Consider the following 24,288-nt stretch of genomic DNA (forward strand, 5'->3'; position numbering starts at 1 on the left):
AAGCAAACCCCTTATGTCTATATATCAATTTTTTTGTAATTGTCTGCTCTACAACTTTGTAGAACATTGTTACACTCTAAAAAATAACCCTGCAAAGTTAGAAAAAACACGAAATTTTAAAATGAAAAATTTTGTTCTAAATGAAAAAATGACCCTTCTGGGACAATGTAGATTCGAAAAGTACATTAAATTTCCCATAAAATGACATGTTCCAAAAATTTTTACAGTCGAGTAACGGAAAATGGGAGAATTTTTTAAACTTTTTTAGTGTTTTTTTCGATGAAAAATACGTTTTTTCGGAATTCTGAGTACGCCATCAAATCGAGCGTCTAATTTTACATAAAAGTCCCTTTGACACCAAATTTCTATCTCATCACCGTTTCAGGCTGCAAATTATTGAAAAACACCTCTTTTTTCGCATGTTCAAAAATGGAAGGGGTCGTACCGCCCCTCCGTCACGAGATATCAAAAAACGGACCTCGGATTCGTGATCAGGGACAAAAGTTACCTCTTAGGACAAAGTTTCACGCAAATCGAAGAGGGGTCGGGGCAACTTTTCCCGATTTCGTGTGAGTCTGTAGAGAATTACCCAATATGCATTTTAAACATTAATGTATTCAATAGAAAAGACTCTCTATCCCATATTTGAACGCCAATAACCAATAAAAGGACTAGAAACCATAATGTAAAATAATTGAATAAACATCAAGTTTCACCTCCATCACACCCACACTATCGATTAGAGTTTTATTTATTTTATGTTGCTTTCAGCTAACCCATCCTATATGTCCCTACATATGTATCGTGGGAGGTGTCATATTTCATTGTCTTTTTCGGGAGGGATTCTTTATTAATATTTAATTGGCAGCTAGAGTAGTTTTTGGAAACAGAAACAAAATTGCCATGACAAGTCGTAGGAATCGAATTTTTTGTTCACATTTAATCAATCATGTATAACAGCCTAACATGTTCATATAAAATAAAATAAATTTAATTCATTTCATCTTTCTGCTAAAAGAAATATACCTTACAATTGTTTCATAATCAACTCTAAAATCTCTCACTTTAAACGTTTTTTCTCATTCCATGCTGACGACTCTTCTCGACATTCGTGGAATTTGCACGCCAATCGTGCATGCTCTTTGTCGTTGGCTCGATATCAACGAAAACAAAAACAAAAAATGTTCAAAAACTTTCACTACAAACACCTTACAAACATTCTTCTCTAAAAATACTCCTCGCGGCTGTACATATTTTCCACGGTTGATTTCAACTCTCGAAAAAATAAACAAAAACAACATTTTTTTTTCGAACACAACGGAAATAAACGTTCTGAACCCAAAATGAACCTCCCCCGAAAAAACAAAACAACACAACATGACAACAAATAAAACCCGACGTGATGTCCCGCATAAATTCAACTCTGTTCCGTTTCTTTTCTGTGACACACTCAACCCGTGTGCGATTTCTCCTTCCGTGGACTCCCAGATCTTCTCCGAGGTACATTTGCACGGCCAGTTTCACCGGGTTTTCTTTTTGTTCTCTGAATTTCTGAGTAGCTGCGCAGCTTTTGGCTTGTCCCTTTAGCAAAATGCACCCTCCTTTCTTCTAGATCTTGCTTGTCATTTCCGCCGCTTGTCTACTAGTAATATCGCTTTAGTGTGAGAAAGGTTTTGGTTCCAGCGTGCTGGCTTGAGTTGGGTTTTCGATTTGCCATAATCCGAGGATTGGAGTTAGTTGTTATTGCTTGGTCCGGGTTGACCTCATCTTCAGGCTAAGGTTGTAGATGTAGATGAAAAGAAACCTGATCGAAATATTTGATCTAGATATTTTTTCTATAATCAATACAAAATACTTACAAGGTTATCGAAATGAGTAAAACTTAAAAAAATGTATGTTTGTCTGTTTTGCTTTATGATAGTAAATCATTTTAGCATAATCAGGAATCTTAAAACTTCAAAGTTAAGAACACCAAACTTATCGCAAAAATTTACAGCAAAACAATGTTATCAGGCCAATGCCGAAGTGTAAACAAAGAGTCTATCTTGCAAAGACTGGGATTTTTTTACAAATTTCGGTGCTAAAAGTAGTTTTTTTTAAAAATATTTATTTTTAAGCTTGCCAAAAAAATACTCAAATTCGAAATAATTAAGCAATAAGCGATCATTGATACACATATTCAAAGGCATAAAATGAGAGTATTTTTTTAAATACGTAATTTTTTTTTAATTTTTCAAGTATTCCAGAAATGTAAAAGTCAAAATACAGCCTTTGAAAGAATTGCAAAAAAAAGTTCTCTGCAAAAACTGAACTTCGATATTGTTTACATTCTTCCCTATGATCATAAACCCGAGCAGACGAAAATAACGTGGGAATAACATTTTTTGATATTTGAAAATACTAGGCCAATAACATTTTATGTTATTTATAACAAGTTTTGTTATTCGCCGTTATGATTTTTTTGTTATTGGATTCCCGGGCAGAATGTTGCATCTTGGAAAAATCTACCCTTGTTCGTAAAAACACGAACAAGTCAAGTTCACCCCAGGGTATGGTTAAGAGATAACCGAACATGGCCACGAACATAAATTGTTCGAGGCGTATCTGCGAAAAATCTTGTTGAGTTTATTTGACCAACAATGCCACATCAAGTTGAGTTTATAGTAGCAAACAACTGAAATCTTCCAAAAATCATATCAAGTTCATAAAGTAGATTTTGATCCCAAAAATAATTTTATTGGTTTTTAATGCACCCCGCCACAATTCAGACCCCCCCCCCCCCCTTCTTCCTCTTAACAAATATGAGTAATATTGCAGGAATATACGCACTTTCATCAAAACAAGATTTTTCAAAGTTGAAAAATTATTTTACTTTAAAAACTCATTAAAAAATTGTGGAGAAAGCGTTGAATCGCCAAAATGTCACAATAATTTTCCAAATCACGAAAAATCCAAAGTCTCTATATTCCATTTTTTTTTAAATTAAAAATAAAAGTTTATGAAAATATTCCTAAAATTGCATAAGTCCAAAAATCCACAGCACAATTTCAAAAAGCCTGGTAATGTTTCTTATCAAAATAATTTTTCAAAATGTTGAAAATTTTTCAACTGGCTGAGAGCAAAAATTTCGCGAAGTCCTGAAAATCTAATAAATTCTACCAAAAATCTTGTCGTGATAAGGATCCCGTAAATTTTCTAAGTCCCGGAACGATTTTTGTAGGGGGTATATCAATAATTATTTAAAACCGACTTTCGAATTTCAAAATTTCAATGAAGACGTTTTGTTAGGGATATTATTTTAGGAACAAACTGATGTTTTTTCTAAAATCGGACGAAAATTTCCTGTAATTTCGACGAATTTTCCGAAATTTTGGTTCAAAGCAAAAATAAACATCAACATATTTTATCATGTTTCCAAATTCCCAAAAATTTTCTAAGTCCCAATTTTTTTTTCAGTTTCCTGTTCTCGAAAAATTTTTACTGGTCGAAAGCCAAAATTTTGCTAAGTCCAAAAAATCAAATAAATTCTACCAAAAATCTTGTCGTGATACGGATCCCTTAAATTTTCTAAGTGCCGGAACGATTTTTCTAGGGGGTATATCAATAATTATTAAAAACCGACTTTCGAATTTCAAAATTTCAATGAAGACGTTTTGTTAGGGACATTATTTTAGGAACAAACTGATGTTTTTGTAAAAATCGGACAAAAATTTCCTGTAATTTCGTCGATTTTTCCGAAATTTTGGTTCAAAGCAAAAATAAACATCAAAATAATTTATCATGTTTCCAAACTCCCGAAAATTTTCTAAGTCCCAAAAAAATGCTTTTTCTGTAAAAGTAAAGAATTGAAAAATATACGCAAAAATGTCAAAGTCCAGCATAAATAAAATCAAACTTTAAAATATCAGCTCATGAACATTATTCTAAGTGTCGGAAATTGAAAATTATGTCAGTGACTGCTAATTTTTCTAAGTCCAGCATAAATTTGAAATAAAGTCAAAATAATCATTTCATAATGTTCGGGTAAAATTTTGGGAAAAATAAAATTTTCGAAATTTTTGCTAAGTCCAAAAAAACTACCACTAACACCTCAATATCAACTGTAGATAATGCAGTATGATCATGGAATATACTTTCCATGATACGCAGTCGGTTTCAAAAGTCGTCATAACTCGAGGAGTTTACAGCAAGATGCGAATAAACAAGCCAAGATAGTTCGAAGTTATATCCACCAACTCACTTTCCGCCCGGGTCCCGGAATCTACAGTTGATATTGAGGTGTTAGTGGTAGTTTTTTTGGACTTAGCAAAAATTTCGAAAATTTTATTTTTTCCAAAATTTTACCCGAACATCATGAAATGATTATTTTGACTTTATTTCAAATTTATGCTGGACTTAGAAAAATTAGCAGTCACTGACATAATTTTCAATTTCCGACACTTAGAATAATGTTCATGAGCTGATATTTTAAAGTTTGATTTTATTTATGCTGGACTTTGACATTTTTGCGTATATTTTTCAATTCTTTACTTTTACAGAAAAAGCATTTTTTTGGGACTTAGAAAATTTTCGGGAGTTTGGAAACATGATAAATTATTTTGATGTTTATTTTTGCTTTGAACCAAAATTTCGGAAAAATCGACGAAATTACAGGAAATTTTTGTCCGATTTTTACAAAAACATCAGTTTGTTCCTAAAATAATGTCCCTAACAAAACGTCTTCATTGAAATTTTGAAATTCGAAAGTCGGTTTTTAATAATTATTGATATACCCCCTAGAAAAATCGTTCCGGCACTTAGAAAATTTACGGGATCCGTATCACGACAAGATTTTTGGTAGAATTTATTAGATTTTCAGGACTTCACGAAATTTTTGCTCTCAGCCAGTTGAAAAATTTTCAACATTTTGAAAAATTATTTTGATAAGAAACATTACCAGGCTTTTTGAAATTGTGCTGTGGATTTTTGGACTTATGCAATTTTAGGAATATTTTCATAAACTTTTATTTTTAATTTAAAAAAAAATGGAATATAGAGACTTTGGATTTTTCGTGATTTGGAAAATTATTGTGACATTTTGGCGATTCAACGCTTTCTCCACAATTTTTTAATGAGTTTTTAAAGTAAAATAATTTTTCAACTTTGAAAAATCTTGTTTTGATGTAAGTGCGTATATTCCTGCAATATTACTCATATTTGTTAAGAGGAAGAAGGGGGGGGGGGGTCTGAATTGTGGCGGGGTGCATTAAAAACCAATAAAATTATTTTTGGGATCAAAATCTACTTTATGAACTTGATATGATTTTTGGAAGATTTCAGTTGTTTGCTACTATAAACTCAACTTGATGTGGCATTGTTGGTCAAATAAACTCAACAAGATTTTTCGCAGATACGCCTCGAACAATTTATGTTCGTGGCCATGTTCGGTTATCTCTTAACCATACCCTGGGGTGAACTTGACTTGTTCGTGTTTTTACGAACAAGGGTAGATTTTTCCAAGATGCAACTTTCTGCCCGGGGTTGTTATTGTAATAACAGACTAATAACATTTTGAGTTATTCTTCGAACAAATCTTTGTTATTATTTTTTGTTATTTTAACAACTAATCCGATCATCCCAATAACAGTTGGAGTTATTCTTCCATAACAAAACATGTTATTCCCAAGTTGTTTTGGCGTTCAACCAATATCAGACCAATAACATATTTTGTTATGATAACATAAACTGTTATTAAAATCTTATGCAAAAATGGATTTTGTAAGAATACAGTCGTGCCTCGGTTTAGCACCGCATATGGGGGATGCAAAACCGAGGCGTGCATAACCGAGGCACAGAGCTTATGGAATTTTGGCTATATGGGAGACATTGGCTTTAATCGTACGAAAAATCATGCAAACATCATAAAATTATAGTGTTTTGGAATCGGGATGATGTCAGCTAACCATTTAAATTATTATTTTATGAAAGTTTTCACAAAAATACGTATTTTTCCTGTATTTCGAAAATGCATATTTTTTTCTCTAAAGAAACCAAAAATATATTGTTTTTGCAATATGGGTATCAAAAGATAAGGTTTTTTCAAACATTTTGGATGTCACAATAACATTTTTAGAAAATACTCCAAATTTTAACAAAACTACGTATTTTCGAAAAAAATACTCAAAATTTCAATTTTTATAATATGGGTATCAAACGATCGGGATTTTTTCATACATTTCGAATGTAATAACGAAATTTTTTGATAATACTCAAAATTTTCACAAAACTACGTATTTTCGAAAAATAATACTCAAAATTTAAATTTTTACAATATCGGTATCAAACGAACGGGATTTTTTCAAACATTTCGAATGTAATAACAACATTTTTTGAAAATACTCCAAATTTTCACAAAACCACGTATTTTCGAAAAAAAATACTCAAAATTTCCGTTTTTACAATGTGGGTATCAAATGATCGGAATTTTTTCATACATTTCGAAAGTTAAAAAATGAAAGTTAAAAAATGAAAATACTCAAAGTTTTCACAAAACTACGTATTTTTGAAAGAAAATACTCAAAATTTCCGTTTTTCACAAGAGGTATCAAATAATCGGGATTTTTTTTATACATTTCATAAGTTATAACACAAATTTGTGGAAATATCCAAATTTTTTGTGTTCATTAGGTATCGTGATCATCGTCGTCTCCTTCTGGCGAAATCCGCTGAGCAGGAATATTGAATTTTGAATTTTGAATTAAATTTTGAGTATTTTCTAAAAATGTTGTTATTACATTCGAAATGTATGAAAAAATCCCGATCGTTTGATACCCATATTGTAAAAACTGAAATTTTGAGTATTTTTTCGAAAATACGTAGTTTTGTGAAAATTTTGAGTATTTTCAAAAAATGTTGTTATTACATTCGAAATGTTTGAAAAAATCCCGATCGTTTAATACCCATATTGTAAAAATTGAAATTTTGAGTATTTTTTTCGAAAATACGTAGTTTTGTAAAATTTTTGAGTATTTTCTAAAAATGTTGTTACTACATTCGAAATGTATGAAAAAATCCCGATCGTTTGATACCCATTTTGTAAAAATTGAAATTTTGAGTATTTTTTTTCGAAAATACGTAGTTTTGTGAAAATTTTGAGTATTTTTAAAAAATGTTGTTATTACATTCGAAATGTATGAAAAAATCCGATCGTTTGATACCCATATTGTAAAAAATTAAATTTTGAGTATTTTTTTCGAAAATACGTAGTTTTGTGAAAATTTTGAGTATTTTCTAAAAATGTTGTTATTACATCCAAAATGTATGAAAAAACCTGATCATTTGATACCCATATTGCAATAGAAATATATTTTTGAATTTTTTAGAGAAAAATAATGCATTTTCGAAATACAGGAAAAATACGTATTTTTGTGAAAATTTTCATGAAATATTAATTTTAATGGATAACTGACATCATCCCGATTTCAAAACACAATAATTTTTTGATGTTTGCATGATTATTCATAGAATTATAGCCAATGTCTCCCATATAGCCAAAATCCCATAAGCTCTGTGCTTCAGTTAAGCACTGGGCCGTGCTTAACCGAGGCAGCTGAACGGTGCAAAACCGGGGCAGTGCAAAACCGAGGCGTGCAAAACCGAGGCATGACTGTATTTCATAACATTTTTTGTTATTTTCACAGTATTTGTTCAGAAAAAGGTAGACAATTGGGTAATTCCCCACCAACTCACACAGCAGTTGCCCCAACCCCTCTTCGATTGCGTGAAACTTTGTCCTAAGAAGTAACTTTTGTCCCTAATCACGAATCCGAGGTCCGTTTTTGGATATCTCGTGACGGAGGGGCGGTACTACCCCTTCCATTTTTGAACATGCGATTTTTCATGAGATAGAAATTTGGAATCAAAAGACTTTTATGTAAAACAAGCTGAACCCGACAAACTTCGCTCTGCCTTTTTTTGTTTGTTGACGTTTTTTGCTTATATGGTTATTCAGCCTCCTGTGATTAAAATTTGTTTTTACGTAACTTTTTCCATACAATTTGCCGATGCTCTGGAATCGGTTCCAGAGTGGCTGAAGTGCCAATTAGTTAGCGTATAAACCTTCCTTGGGCTTATACGAACCCAACGCAACAAAGAGCACATCGATCCGACGTTACGTCTTGAATTAATTCGCGTTCGAACAAAACCATCGAAATTTTTTTATAATATGGATTAGACGCCCGATTTGAAGGCGTACTCAACATTCCGAAAAAACGTATTTTCATCAAAAAAAAACACAAAAAAAAGTTGTCATTTGAAGGGAAATTTAATGTACTTTTCGAATCTACACTAATCCAGAAAGGCAATTTTTTTCATTTAGAAAATTTTTTTTATTTTAAAATTATTATTTTTTCTAACTTTGCAGGGTTATTTTTTAGAGTGTAACAAAGTTGAACAAAGTTGTAGAGCAGACAATTGCTTATAAACATCATGAGTTATCGTGATTTTACGAAAAAAAAAGTTTGGAAAAAGTTACATTTTCCTTTTTTTTCTTTGTTTCGTTGTTCGAGTCTGTCGCGGGTGACGATGAACGACCATGATCAACTACGACCAACTTGTTCAAAACTTTTTTACGTGAGATCGCAAGATTTATATACATTAAAAATTGTGTAATTGTCTGCTCTACAACTTTGTAGAACATTGATATACTCTTGAAAAAATAACCCTGCAAAATTACAAAAAACACGAATTTTAAAGTGAAAAATTTTGTTTGAAATGAAAAAATTACCTTTCTTAGTTAATGTAGATTCGCAAAGTACATTAAATTTCCCTTAAAATTACATGTTCCAAAAAAATTTACAGTTGTGTAATGAAAAAGCCCTTCCGTTACGAGATATCAAAAAACGGACCTCGGATTCGTGATCAGAGACAAAAGTTACCAATTAGGACAAAGTTTCACGCAAATCTAAGAGGGGTGGGGGCAACTTTTCCCGATTTGGTGTGAGTTGGTAGAGAATTACCTAATTATAATTTTATTTATTTTTTTTTCAAAATTTTAAAAAATAGGTTTAATGTTTTTTATGTGTTTAAGGGGAGATATAAAAAATCATTTTTAAGCAACTTTTCAATTTTCATATGAATTTGCCTTTTTTTCCTGACTTCTAAGTGAGATTTGAAATTTAGAATTTTGAAAATAAGCTTTTTCGATGGATCAGAAGATCTTACTTCAGATTCATATTATAACATTGAAAATCGGAGCGATAGTCAAAATTTCGTTAGTTGGAAAATGAAGGTTGTTTGGAAAACACTCAGTATTTTCTTCCATAAATTCTTTGCAAGGATCTATCTCGGCAATTATTTGTCCAAAATTAGAGTTAAAAATTGTTTTTTTTTAGAATTTTCTACACTCTTAAAAAGGTAGATAGTTTGTGGTAGCTGCATAAGAAAATTGAAAACAAACGCTTTTTTTAAACTACTAAATAGCTTATTATTTGAGAAAAAATGTAAACATGTTGACCTGCCAAGTTGGGATCAAAATTATCAAACTTTATTGAAATCAAAATTAGATAAACCTGGTTTAAAATAAAAAAAATAACTATTTCCGTTAAAACAATTGTTTTATTCTCATAAATTCATTTGGGCGTTAACAGACAAGTCAATGCTTAAAAAAGGTCTTAAAAATTTCTTTACAAAAATTAAGAAATCAAATTTGTTTTCAATGTTCTTTGAAGCATTGCTCAATTAATAACAAAAATTGAATAAAATTGTAGTTCAGATTGTATAGATTAGGCTCGTGATACCCAATTTCGCGCAAAAATAAAACTGCTTCCGTTTTTCACCTTTTTCCTTAATGAGCTTTTTTGTACACTAACTTTGCTGGCAAGATATTTTCCCTCCTCATCTTCAGGTTTAGTCCCCCCTCGTAAAACTTTCTCTAGATAGACCTTCTAGCCTAAAACGAAATCACACTCACAAATTCTGCGTAGTTTCTTCTGTATCCTCTCTGCTGTAGACTTTCCTCCACCTTCTAGAACCTTCTTAGAGGGCACCACGCAAAAAGCACCAAATATGCGTAGTATATCACGCTTCGTTAGTACTTCCACTAAACTTAGGCCGCATAAATTTAGCTTTCCATGCACATAGAACTCTCTGATGCTTTCGGTTTGATTCTTGCTGTTTGCTTTGTGTCTGTTACGCTTGGGCTTTCCCCCCTAGTCACTCTGGTTGTAGGAATTTTTCCGTTACTTTCTTCGCTGAGCTTTGCGGGGGTAAAAAAAGCTTCGTTCCTCATCTCGCCACTCAACGGAAAAGCTCTCCGGGGAGGAGTCTCCGCGGATAATGTTTGCATCGAGTCGAGATTAAGACCAACGCAGCTACAGCGGTTCCGGATGATATCGAGCTGGGAAATGAGAGTGCGAGGATTTTTCCCTTTCTTCATTGTTAATAGATATTCTCAGTTGGGATTTTGCACGTCATACCACCTTGGAAGATGTGTTCATTCGGTGATTGCTCTCTGAATGATCGGAGATTTGTGTGCCGTTTCTTCGAATCGCTTCATTGATAATTGAAAATGATGATAATTTCTAATAATTTGAATAATCACTAAAGCTTTAAAAGTCAGAAACATTAGCTTGCAGATAGTTGTTACATTTTTCCAACTTTTGTAGAAATAAACATCTCAAAACCATTCGCAAATGGTTCAAACAGTTGTGTTTGTTGCATGATTGATGCTGATTATGCCACTTTTAAAAGCTGATCAATCTTCCACGTGGTGCTGACATGGTGCCATGTTCACCACGTGGACGACCGCTTTGTTTGCACCACCCCCTGCCTAGATGGACGTGTTTTAGTGTTTTTTTTATCTTGTTGGTTTTAGCTTTTAACTCTATTAGAAAAAATTCTTGTATATTGCATTTAAATAACAACTTTTCAACACTCTTTCAACAACAAATCAACAGCAACTGGTCGGTGACAATCCGGACAAGGAGAAGATCGTGGCCGAGTTCCAGAGCCGTCTGCACAGCTCGCTGAACAATAAAAATCTGAAGCAATACGTTAAAGCATTTATGAAGTAAGTTTCTTCTCAGTTTATTTAGGGTCTTTCGTATTAATCATACTGTATTACTTTTAGTCGCAAGGAGCTCCCGCTGAAGAACTGCAAGGTCGACCTGCTGATGATTACCGGCGTGATGAGCCCGTACGCTGGCGTTGTCGAGAAGCTGTACAAGGATCTGAACAAGGAGAAGGTCACCCTGCTGAAGGTGGAACGGGCCGGGGATGTGCTGGCCGATGCTGTAAGTAAATTTGTGCAATTCCGTCGTGAAACTACTTACTTTTCCTGTCATTCTTGAACGGCGAAATAGCCTACTTTTCTCTACCGAAAATAACAGAACCGAATAGTAACCCTTTTCAGAATAAATGCTGAAAAGTTCTACTTTTCAGCACTGAAATGGGTGCTGAAAAGTTGAACTTTCCAAGTTGAACTTTTCAGCACTTGTTTCGAAAAGTAACACTTTTCAACATTTTTTTGATTAAAACGATTTATTGACAAAATAGGTACCGTAAACCGGGGTGACTTTGATAGGATTTCAATTTGTTTTTAGAATATTTTCCAACAGGTAAGGTTTTTCTCAAGATTATTATTTTTAAAACATGTACTGGGGTAGACTACACAAAGTCCATGCACTATTTCGGAAAAAAAGTTTTTTCAATAATGTTTAGAAAAATAGTAACGTTAAAAATTCTTAGTTTTAATTCCGGGGTGACTTTGATAGTCATAGTTTTTCTTGTTAAAATCATACACAGAAAAAAAAATGATGGTAATATTCACCAGGAAATGGTGACAGATTTTGTGGCAAAAAAAATGATTAATTTTACCCCAAAAAATGATGAATTTTCATCAGTTTTTGATGAATATTCATCAGGTTCACATTTTTACACATTTGTTATGTAATATTACTCAAAAATAGAGTTAATATTCAACCTACCAAATTTTCAACATTCCAAAATTCAACTTTTTTTTTTCTGTGTATTTAAGATGATCAAACTTTATTTGTACGCTAAATGTACCATCACTAAAGAAGCTGATATAGCTTTTAAGAAAAAAATCAATGTTTATATTTAGTTAACTAAGTGTATAAGCTTTGTAGCAAATACATATAAATTTTTGGTAAAATTGTTAAAAAGTTGGAATTTTGCCTGAAATTTGTTAAAACTAGTTTTGTTTGTAAAATTATCGATTTATATTGCATTTTATACTGAATTCAAAGCACGAATCACAAGTTTTCACATTTTACATGAAATTTGTTCAACTGAAATTGCCTATAAATTTGTTTTTTTTAATTGTGTTTCAAAAACACACATTATTTATTATTTACAAACTTTTTTAACCTTCTCCTAGTGGAAAATTGTCCAAAGAATCCGAAAATGCATTCCGTTTTCCGATCAAAAATCATGTTCATTGAGAAAATCATGACAATTTGAAAAGTTTAAAATAATGACTTTCATCAGCATTTTCTTAACTATAGTTAACTAACTTTTTAAACTTGTCAAAATTTTATGAAAAGTTCTGCTTGAGGTACTTAAAACACTTCTCTACCACGGTGAGTATGATTCTTAACCATTCCTTACGTATTTTAATTGTACTCTTCATTTTGCGGAAAAATCGCAAACCTGTCAAAGTCACCCCTTGATAGTCACCCCGTTTTACGGTACATGAAAATTTAACTTAAAATGTCATTCAATGGATTTTTTCGGAATGGCAAAAAACGTTGTATGGAACTCGTTGCAAAACTTGATTTTTTCAACACACGTCGTGTTTATCCAACTAAATGAATCTCGCATAGCATAGCATAGCATTGGTGTCTACCCGTAGTTGCTACTCTGTTATTGACCAGGACCTCCAAGAATTGCTCCGTGGACCACAGATGAAGAGTAGGAACCAATCATCACCACTTCGCAACTTTCAAAGGTCCCTATCATGCTGATCAATACCAACGCCGGCCACGACCAGTGGTAAGACACGGGGGAAGTGGATGGGAATTTTAGTCCGATACTTGAGTGATAAAGACCGCTAAATCGGCTGCGTCTTCGACAAAGTATCACGTGAGGTTTGAGGGTGTTAGTAAGATGGGTGTGAAGCCAGGATTCACCGTGGTAAGTGATGCGGCCGGTCAAATCTATTTATAGTCCTTAATTCTTCGTATGTTCTTGGATTCATTTTGGAAGCTTTCCAATTCGGTTCACCAAGCTTTTTGTGGTGAATTCTGGTCGTGTTGAAAGTTCAATATTCGCCTAACAATTATGCAACCAGTGTCCTTGAATTCAACTTGCATTCAATATTGCATTTTCCTGTTCTTAGGTTCACCCAGATTCCAACCAAGTTTCTTGGATTCTTATAGCATTCTTAATTCTTCTAGACAACTAAGCCTCGATGGTCTGGTGGTTAGCATTTTTGTCTGCTGACCCAAAGGACGGGGGATCGAACCCCGCCGCGAGCTAATGAATTTTTCGTTCATATTCAAGTGTTCAGAATTCCTTCTTTCCATAATTTCTCGATAGGAGCAGATGGGAATCGAACCCAGAACCTTCCGCTTACAAAGCGAACAGCGTAACCATTCAGCCACGCCTACCCCCTAACTAAATGAATCTCGTTGGATAAACGTACGACTCGTGCTGAAAAAATCCTTGCACTTGTTGCATAAACTACTATTTAAGTTAACTTGTAATAAATGAATATGGGTCTTTCCACCTCAAACGTATCAGAACCCGAAATCAACATTCTCTGGTCTAGCTTAAATTTTGAGGGGCTGTTGATACCATCAAAACAAGCCAGAATCTCGACAATCGAAAACGAACCACTCCTCAAAATTTCGCCTTTTTAGAAGAAAAATGTGAAAAATCTCCATTCTCAAACTACGATATCTCTGGAACCACTAATCGTAGATGTTTGATTCAGAACTGATTTTGAAGAAAATTGACTAAGTATCAATTGACGCAGTCCATTTTCAAATTGGATTCTTTTTTCAGTGTGTTTTGCGCAATGCGCATTTAAAGCTTCCTTAATTTTCACACTGAGCGCATATTCAACTTAAATTTTGAAATAAAGTCCAGACTCGATTATCCGAAGGCCTCGGAAAAATATCACTCCGAATAATCGAATCACGTAAAAAAAATGTTTTTTTCGTAGTCTAATTTTTGATAATCGAACTTAAGTGTGATCCCTAAACTACGCTAAAGTGATTTAATATTTAATATTTAAAAGGCAATCAAATATTCAAATTTCACTTAAATGGGGCCGCAGAACTCGAAAACGAAAAAAACCTTTTTTTTTGTTCGTTCCCATACAAACCTTCGGAGAATCAAACTTCATATAATCGAAACTTCGTATAATCGAGGCTTCGGATAATCGAGTCTGGACTGTACATGTTTTTCCAATTTTGCTATATGTTTTCCCTCCTAGTTCACGAGATATTTTATTTTGTAGGTTTAGTAATCACCTAAAAATACGTTAAATTTTACAAGTTTTCATTTGCATTACACACTCAATCGATTCTACGCTCAACTTTTTTTTTCAAAATGATCAAATCATCCTTGATCAAACTTCTACGATTGGTGATTCTAGAAATACCACAGAATGAAAATTGTGGTAATATTGAATATTTGGCCTTTTGAAATGTTAATCATGATTCCAAACTATTCAATATATGTTATCGAAAAGATCAGAAAATTTCACAAATTTTGAACTTTTTAACATTGATAGATAGATAGATAAATATAGAAAATTAGGGGCCGTTTGGATAAGACTATGAAAATTTCAATTTTCAACTTTCTTTTTTTGGTGTCTTGTGGTTTTTGTGTCTTGAGAAAAGTCATTGTAACTTTTGGCTTGATTGAAAATTCGGGTGGTTTACGATTTGGACAATCTAACTTTTCAGGAAGTTAGAAAAAACAAGTTTTTTTGTTTTGTGTTTCTATGGGTACATATGATAAAACATTACCAAAATCGATATTTTTACATTTTGGCCCAATTCTGAGGGCAAAATAACATAAAAAACATATAGTTGGACAATTTTCGAGTTTCGTTAGAGTGGTCTCAATCACTTTTCCCTTGAAAATTTGACATTTTCAAATAAGGATATCTCCAGTTTAAAGAAAAATAGCCCTGAAAAGTTTTCAGCGTTTGTAGTGCTAGTTCCCCATTTCAAATGCAAATTTGGCCTGTGCCTTTTCAAAATATCAAACTTTTAAAATTGCACCTGTTTAACATATATGGCTGTAATTTTTGACACTTAAGTCCTTTTCAAAACACGTAAAGGTTTTTTTTTAGCCTAGTCTTAAAAACAAAATGTTAGGAAATTTTATGAAAATATTATTTGCAGGGTTGCTTTTCCTTCATAAAATAAACATAAACTAAGCATCATTCCAAATGATCAATCTAAACATGCCTATAACTTGAAAACGGCGCGCTTAAAAAAATAAAGTTTTGTGATTTCCCTTCTCTTGGCAAATCCATTCATTGTTAGAATATCCAATTACATCAATATGAACTATAGTACCGAAATCAGTGGTAATTTCAGCATTTGTGTATGACCCAATCTCACCCCTGATGACGGTACAAATTATAGTTGAAAGGAACTCAAAAAAAAATCTGAATTGATTATTTACTGATTAAAAAATTTAACTGAATTGAATTGTATGAAGTTTTCTTTTATTTTTTGATTAACTTTTCTTAAAAATTGGCTTAAAAAACGTAATTAAGTTTGCTCAAAACTTAAATGTTATTCATACCAAATTTAAAACAAAAAGTTGGCCTACGCCAAGGGTGCCCAAAGTTTGCATTTATCATTTTTTTAAAATAATTTGATATGTTTTAGGGGACAAAAACCGCAACTTTTGAGCCAAAGAAAAGTATGGACAAACATTTTGCCGCCGAGTCATAATTTTTTTATGGAAAATAGTGTTTTTAAAAAAAATAGAAATTCGAAAAGAAATCTTTGCCTTAACTTTTAAACGTTAAATGAAATTTCCAAGCGAAAAGTACTTGAGACACTTTTTAAAAAGTGCGTCGGTTTATGTGGAGAATAGCTTACATCTTTCAGCGGATGTTTTTTGAAATTTCAGTTATTTATTAGACATTTTCGTCACTACAATATTCTAGAAAAGAAAACAGAAAATGGCATTTTTCGTAAAGTTTTGTTTATTTTATCGCTTTATTTATTTCGGCCGTTGCAAATATTTTTTTTAGTTTATGTCTTTCGGCTTTGACCAAAGTCGAGGGGGGAGGCAAAAAATTAAAAAAATATAAAAATTGAAATAACAAGCCAAGGTTTCAACATTTGGATGAAAAAAGTGTTTTAAAATGCATTTTACATGCGTACAGTTGCTTTCCAATCATTAGTTTTAAAAATATCAAAGTATTGACGGAATTATTTTTTTTTCGCAAAAAAAACTTTTCGTGGGACTGTACATTGGTATTTCATGAAAATTTAAAATGTTTTCAAGGAGTTCAAACATGCTGAATATGATTATAAACGCGGGAAAATGCATTTAACTGGTTTTCAGTTGATTAAACTGTAATTTTCATTAAAATTTTGAAGTTTCTCGAAAAAATATTTTGTTTTGCCCCCTGATTATTCAGGCCAACTTTGAAGGGGGGGGGGGGGGGAGGGTTGACATAAACTTTGAAAAAAAAAATGGCATTTAGGTTAAGGCTGAATGCATCCTACACCCAGAACTGGGAATCGGCATACGAGAGGATAAAGAGCACGATTCGGTAGTAAAATGGTACTGTGTGCGGACTGAGAGGATAAATCCCGAAATTACCGAGAGTACTTTACTCATGGGTTCATCTATCAAAAAAAAAAAGCACCGGTATCGAGACTCGAACCCAAGACCTTCGGCATATTGAACCGTGCCATTGCCGTATGGGCCACCATAGTTCGGTGACTAAATGGCGCTCATTCGTCCATATAAGCCACTCAATAGGATGAACTGTTTTTTTTTTCTCATAACTTATTTTTATTAGGTCCTTTTAGGTGCTGCGACCAGGTTAGGACCGAGAAACGATAATACAAAAAATAATAAAAAGAAGATGATCATTTTCCCGCGCCATGTGTCAACAAGTGTGCGATCACATCAATCTGTTCCTCGGGTGTCTTGCACTGCCTCAAGCGAACTCTATAATCTCGATAAATGGCCCACAGCTCGGACTCGCTGTACAGCAGGATGAACTGTTCCAATGAACGAATGAACATGCGAGAGGACTATACTCTCGCAAAATAGCACTTTCCTCACGTTTCTTTTCGTGAGGACTATCCCCTCGTTTTTTAACTTTGGGTGTAGCTGTCGTGCTAACTTGTCGCATGTGCATTTTGGGCCAAATTGAGTTAAGAACGCCATTTTGTGCAGCTCACAATGCCTCACCTTTTGACCTGCACAGATCCGAAAAAATCGATTTCAATTCTGAGATATTCAACGAAATCCGAAAAAACTCCGTGCATTGTTGTCACTTTTCATATGGAAGAAGTTTCAATCTTGTCATGCTCTCTTGACATACCCTGCAAATTGATGTAAGTGCCGTAAACTGTAAACATTTCAATTATAACTCGGGACCAAACCAGCAACCAAATTCAACCAAACTTCGGGAAAATGCTCAGAAGTGTCCATGTTTTGTTTATTCGAGGTCAATCATTACATCGCGTTTTTCTCGGAGCGTCAAAAAGCGACGTGTGACAAGTTTGCACGACAGCGTCTACTTAAGTCAAGTTTGAACAATTTACAGCACATTTCTAAAAAGGATTGATGTTAACGTTGTGAAATTGTTTCAATGAGGCAGAAAAAAATTTTGTGTCGCATAGCCGGTTTAAAAATATAGATGTACCATTGGTTTGATGTTAACAAAAAAAATAGCATTTAAAATTTTTACAATAAACCTTCATTCTGAAAAAAAAAACTTTTTACAATAGTCGGAGGTCCATTTAAATGATTATTCACATTCCAAATGTGGCCTTTCTTTGATCACCAATGATTTAGAATCCCAATACATTTTCATAAATTTACGCCCCTTATGCAAACAAGAGGCTCGAAAGAACTTTCAAAACTGTCATATTCTACTAATCAAAATATTTAATTTAAATTATTCCAGCCCGCCAAGGTGGCCCAGTCGATCCTGCTGTTCTGTAAGGGCCAAGGCCTGCTCACGTCGGTGGCCATGCCCGGGGTGGACCGGAACCGCGCCTTCTCGACCAGCTCGGGTGGCTCGACGGACGGTACGCCCGGATCGCGCCGGCTGTCCCGTGGCATGTCCATGGAGGACTATGACAAACCGAACATCAGACGGCTCAGCGTCACCATCAACGAGCAGCTGCCACCGATTAAGAAGTAAATTTGTGTGATGGTGGGGGAAGGAGGGAGGAAGTTTTAAGTAATGTTCAATATAATTGTCGTTTTTGCTAAGGGAAGATAGAAGAGGAAGAAAAAGCAACAAATATTTTATCGTAATGGAAACGAAGGAAAACAGCCACAAATCACTCCGATATCAACTTTTATAAGGATGACCGAATTTTCTATCAAGTGCATAATACAAACTAATAAAATACAACACACACGTAGAAGCAGTTCACTATACATTAAAAAACATCAAAGGAACAATTACATAAACAAACTATTCTAAAGTTAGACAAAAGCAAGTATATACAAAACTCATGATAAAGTAACAGTAAAATGAAGTAACCTAAACACACAATTTTGTAATGGCTAAATCTCGTAAACCAAAAAAAAATCATTTCCTGAAAGATCCAAAAACAAACGATGCCCAAAAAACTCTCCCAAGTGAAACATATTGAAAGCAAAAAAAACCTGAAACTGATCCCACGAAGCCCAAAAACTAAACGAAAAAAAGAATAAAAAGAGAATATTTATTTGATAAGTATATTTTTAATTTCCAGAGCCTATATACATCTTCTTATACCGAAACTATTTGATGAAAAAAGAATTTAAAAAATAACAAAAAACAAAACGTATTCAAATATACCGTTTAGCAGCTAGAGCGTATAAATCGTAGCACCGTAGAACTGTAAGTAATGCTATACACAACACTAGTAACGTACTACAAGTAAAACCAAAACATAAGCAAATTTAGCAAACAGCAAAAAAAAAAAAATTATACAAGCATTTGTGGTTTAAAAACAAACAAGTCGGTCAAACGAAAAGCCAAAAACAACAAACAAACACTATTTAAAGCATAAATGGTTCTTTGACAAAGAAAAACAAAAAAAGTAGTGTTTAGTTCACAAAGCTCTAAAGGAAAAAAAAATCCAACATATTTAAAGCAGGGTAAAACCTCTAAAACAAACTTATATAAATGGTGCGTTTTGTCGCTTGTAATTGGAAAGCATCGTAACTCTTGTTGATCAAAAGTAGTTGTAACGAAATTCACGAAATCACACAATCACAAACAAAAAAAAATATCTGCAATACACGTTACTTTTTATTTATTTGAAATGAAAATTTAAGCAAACAAAAAAATCGAAGGCAATATTGTACAAGAAATGCGGCGGGATGGACGAGGAAGAAAAATTGATATTTTAATTGATTTGAATCGATCTGCCATTCTAAAAAATAAAATAAAACAACACTAACACATGCACTGCACCTGTACTGTCGTGAGTATGTTCTGTAAGAGAAAATAAAAATTATTTAAAGTGTATTATTATAGCGGATGAAAAGTTTGTTTTATTTTCATCGTAGAAATATCACCAAATTGGGGTAAACACAAGGAAAATCGTATTCTGATTTCAACTGATGAATAAAATACCCGACCAAATTTTGGGTCAATATTTTGCACCAAATTAACATATTAAATCGAATTGTTGAATTGAAAATGATAAATTTCAATTTTGTTTTTTAATGGTCCATCGAAGGAAACTTTCAATCTTTCAAATTTACTGAGTTGAGATAAAAAATCTGGGGGGTCGTTTTGCTGATGGGTCATTCTCCACCAAGTTGGCGCCAAAGAGTTTGGCCTTACTACCCCTCTTCGATTTGCGAGAAACTTTGTTTTTAGGGGTAATTTGGTCCTTGATCATGAATCAGAGGTCCAGTTTCTGATATTTCGTGACGGTGGGGCGGTACGACCCCTTTAATTATTAAGTAAATCTGTGAAAAACACGCTTAAAAATCATTTTTGACCATTTTTTTACGAGATGACATTTTTTGATGGATCAACTATGCTCTTTTGGAACAAGCTGTCAGCAATTTAAGCTATATTTTAGGGAAATATTTGCAGACTTTGGTGATGATTTGGACGCGATTTGATGACGTACTCATCAATGATTTTCATTGATTTGACCTATTCTAAATGACAATTAAATAAGCGCCTTTAGTACAACAAAATTACGTTTTGTTTTGAAAATGTCGATGGAAACCGTTATTATGACAAAGAACAGCATATGTATTTATGAAAATATTTATTTTAATTCATAAAAAGGGATTTCATAGACACTTTGAAATTATTATTTTGATGTATTTACTAAAAGCGGTTAATTTGAAACTAATTTGGCGCATACGTCAGATAGTCAAAATAGGACTTATTAATGAAAATTGTTGACATTGCATGTTAATTGATGCTATAAAACAATGTAAAAGATTTGGAAACATAAACAATGCATGTAAGTTACAAAAATTGGAAAAAATAGAGTTTTCATAAGGAATTTTGAAAAATTTACCATTTTTATTTACTTATAAGAATTTTGTGAAAAGGGGTCGAGCTAATTTCCCCGAATGACACTTCCCCGAATTCTATTTCCCCGAAAATCATTTCCCCTAATTGGCTACATCCCCGAATACCACTTCCCCTAATCAGCCACATCCCCAAATGCAATTTCCCCGAAGTGACACTTACGCCAATTGCCGTTTATTTAAATTTCAACTTTCCCGAATTTTCATATGAGCAATTCTCTACCAAAACCGGAAATGAATTTTATTTGTATTTTTTTATTTGGCTCAAACTTTGTGGGGGCCTTCCCTATGACCAAAGAAGCTATTTTGTGTCATTGGTTCACCCATACAAGTGTCCATACAATTTTGGACAGCTGCCAAAACGGAACGTGAATATTCAAACAGCTGTAACTTTTGAGTGAATTTTCTGATCAATTTTGTGTCTTCGGCAAAGTTGTAGGTATTGTTGAGGACCATTGAGATAAAAATTGGTACACGAAAAAAAATTGCCGATTTTTTAATTAATTTTTAATTTTTATACGTATTTTTTTATTTACGAGATTTTTTGTTATGTTTTAGGGGTAAAAAACACGCATCTTTTGAGCTATACAGAAGTATGATCAAAAAATCTTGTGCCAAGTTAGAATTATTTTTTTTAAATCGAAATTTCATGCAAAAAGTTTTTAGATTTTTTTTAATGTGAAATTGAATTTGCAATCGAAAAGTACTTAACAGATTTTTTGATAAAGGGCCCCGTTTTCAAGATATGTCCACCGAAATTTGATTTTAGCGAAATATTTGCAGTTTTTCGATTTTTAAAAATAGTGACCATGAGTGACCATTTCCGATTTTTTAAAGTTCAGAAAATTTGCTATAAAATTGTCTGAGTGACATTGAAGATTGGACCTCTAATTGCTGAGATACAGCGGCTTAAAGAAAAAGAAACATGAAAAGTTTGACCAAATTTTTTTTATGTAAAATTGAATTTGCAATTGAAAAGTACTTTACAGTTTTTTAATAAATGGGCTCCGTTTTGCCTTCCTCACCTCAATGAGGAAAGGCTATAAAATCACTCGAAAAATGAACTTCTTGATTCGACTTCATAGACCCACCTTCACGTATACCAAATGTCTGTGTGTGTGTCTGGATGTGAGTCCGTGCACCGAAAAATATGCACACGATTATCTCCGGACTGGCTGAACCGATTTGGACCGTTTTGGTCTCATTCGATCCGTCTTGACCCTAGTCAAGACTAATGGTCCGATTTTCAATGTTAAAATATGAAACATTCGTGAAATTTTCCGACCATACTTTCGAAAACAATACAAACAAAAATGATAGTCTTAATTTAAAATATTGTTTTCGAAAAGATCGGAAAATTTTACGAATATTTCATATTATAAAATTGGACATCGGACCACTAGTTGCTGAGATATCGACATTAGAAAATGGTGAGTTGTTTGACTTAGAGTGAGACTTAGAAAACTTTTGGAGTTTTTTTTGAAAAGGTCCAATAAACCAAATTTTCAGTTTTTGCTTTTTGGGTGTTTTTAATACACCTGACTCAAGGCGGTTTCAAAAACACCCAAAAAGCAAAAACTGGAAATTTGGTTTATTGGACCTTTTCAAACAAAAAAAAAACGTTACTTAATCCACAAATAGGTGGTTGGTGCCTTCCTCACATTTAGAGCGTAATGCCACTGACGAACTGACGTGCCACGAACAAACCACTTTTGACCGCAGTTGTCTTCTTCTTGTTTGGCGTTTTTGCTTCTAGCGAACAATCTGTCAACCGATTTTTCTCTCTTCTCTCTCTTCACTAGCTCTCTTCTCTCGCTTCACGCCAATGTTTACATGCAATGTATTGTTGAAGTCAGCATAAACTGACACACGCTTTCGCCGAAACGAACAGCGCGCTCCAAAATCGTTTTGAAAAGACGCAGATTACAAATTGAAGCGTAGTCGCAATATCGAAAACACGTGTGGAAGAGAGAATTTATTCAGCGAACCTGAAGGTAGAAGGAGTTGGTGTTCGCTTGAGAATTTGCGGTCAGAATTTTCTCAATAATATGTATGGGGTGGCACGTCAGTTCGTCAGTGGTAATGCTATCCAAAATAGATACAAACCTTTCAGTGTTCTATCAACTTGATTTATTATTCATACAATTCAGGGCACTTACGAGCTTATAACTTTTGATAGGGTTGTCAGATCTTCAATCTTTTGAACTCGTAGTAAAGGTCTTTTAATTACCTATCCGGACAACGTTTTTGTCAAAATATCTGAGATCCGGCCTTTAAAAAGTTCATAAATAACACTTAAGTGCTTATAACTTTTGGTAGGGTTGTCAGATCTTCAATGTTTTGGACGCATTGGAAAGGTCTTTTAATTACTTATCCAACGACAGGTCGCATGATAGATCCGGACAACGTTCTCATCGAAATATCTGAGATCCGGCTTCCAAAAAGTGCATAAATAACACTTAAGTGCTTATAACTTTTGATAGGGTTGTCAGATCTGCAATCTCTTGAACACGCTGAAAAGGTCTTTTGATTACCTATCCAACGACAGGTCGCATGATAGATCCGGACAACGTTCTCATCGAAAAATCTGAGATCCGGCTTCCAAAAAGTGCATAAATAACACTTAAGTGTTTATAACTTTTGATAGGGTTGTCAGATCTGAAATCTCTTGAACTCGTTGGAAAGGTCTTTTGAATATCTTTCAAAAAATGTATATCATGACGGGGTTTCTTACAAAAACCACCCTTTTTACAATCTTCCGGACTTTTGTTAACATCGTTTTTTTAGCGTAACTTTTGAAGTACTTGACTAAACTTTATAATTTTCAATAGCGACTTATGGGACCCCAAGACGGATCGAATGAGACCAAAACGGTCCAAATCGGTTCAGCCAGTGCCGAGATAATCCAGTGCATTTTTTTATCAACATCCCACCACACACACAGACATTTGCTCAGAATTTGATTATGAGTCGATATGTATACATGAAGGTGGGTCCAGGAGGTCAAATTAAGAATTTCGTTTTTCGAGTGATTTTATAGCCTTTCCTCAGTAAGGTGAGGAAGGCAAAACTCCAGGCTTCAATTTCCTGTTTCTTTTTCTTTAAGCCTCTGTATCTCAGCAACCAGGGTCCAATCTTCAATGGCTCTTAAACAATTTTATAGCAAATTTTCTGAACTTTTCAAAAAACATATTTTTAGGAATGGTAACTGATGGTCACTTTTTTTTTAAATCGAAAAACTGTAAAAAAATGGCTTAAATCAAAATTTCGGTGGCTATATCTTAAAAACGGAGCCCATTTGTTAAAAAATCTGTAAACTACTTTTCGATTGCAAATTCAATTTTACAATTTTTTTTTTTGTTTAAACTTCGATTTTTTCTAAATAAATCACTATTTTTTCAAAAATTCATAACTTGACGGCAGTTTTTTTACCATACTTCTCTATGACTCAAAAGATGCGGGTTTTTGTCCCCTAACATAATTTATGTAACGTGACAAACCCGACGAACTGAACTATCACCGTGCCTTCCGATCTTCTTTTCTTTCTGTTAGCCGGATTAGGTATTGGTTTTC

At 33.5% G+C, this 24,288-nt stretch overlaps 1 protein-coding gene across 7 annotated transcripts in view; it reads left to right on the forward strand.

The window, feature by feature from the left end:
* LOC120428975 (uncharacterized protein ZK1073.1) overlaps positions 1–19,171 on the forward strand; it is a 123,111-nt gene extending 103,940 nt beyond the window's left edge. For all 7 annotated transcript variants that reach the window (XM_052711096.1, XM_052711097.1, XM_052711101.1 and 4 more), the window contains 3 exons: positions 10,935–11,047; positions 11,108–11,270; positions 18,122–19,171. In XM_052711096.1, coding sequence (XP_052567056.1) covers positions 10,935–11,047; positions 11,108–11,270; positions 18,122–18,361 — 516 coding nt within the window. In that variant the 3' untranslated portion in view covers positions 18,362–19,171. The remainder of the gene's footprint in view (positions 1–10,934; positions 11,048–11,107; positions 11,271–18,121) is intronic.
* The last annotated feature ends 5,117 nt before the right edge of the window (positions 19,172–24,288 follow it).

This window comes from Culex pipiens, chromosome 3 (genome assembly GCF_016801865.2).
Source record: "Culex pipiens pallens isolate TS chromosome 3, TS_CPP_V2, whole genome shotgun sequence".
Lineage (NCBI taxonomy): Eukaryota > Metazoa > Arthropoda > Insecta > Diptera > Culicidae > Culex > Culex pipiens.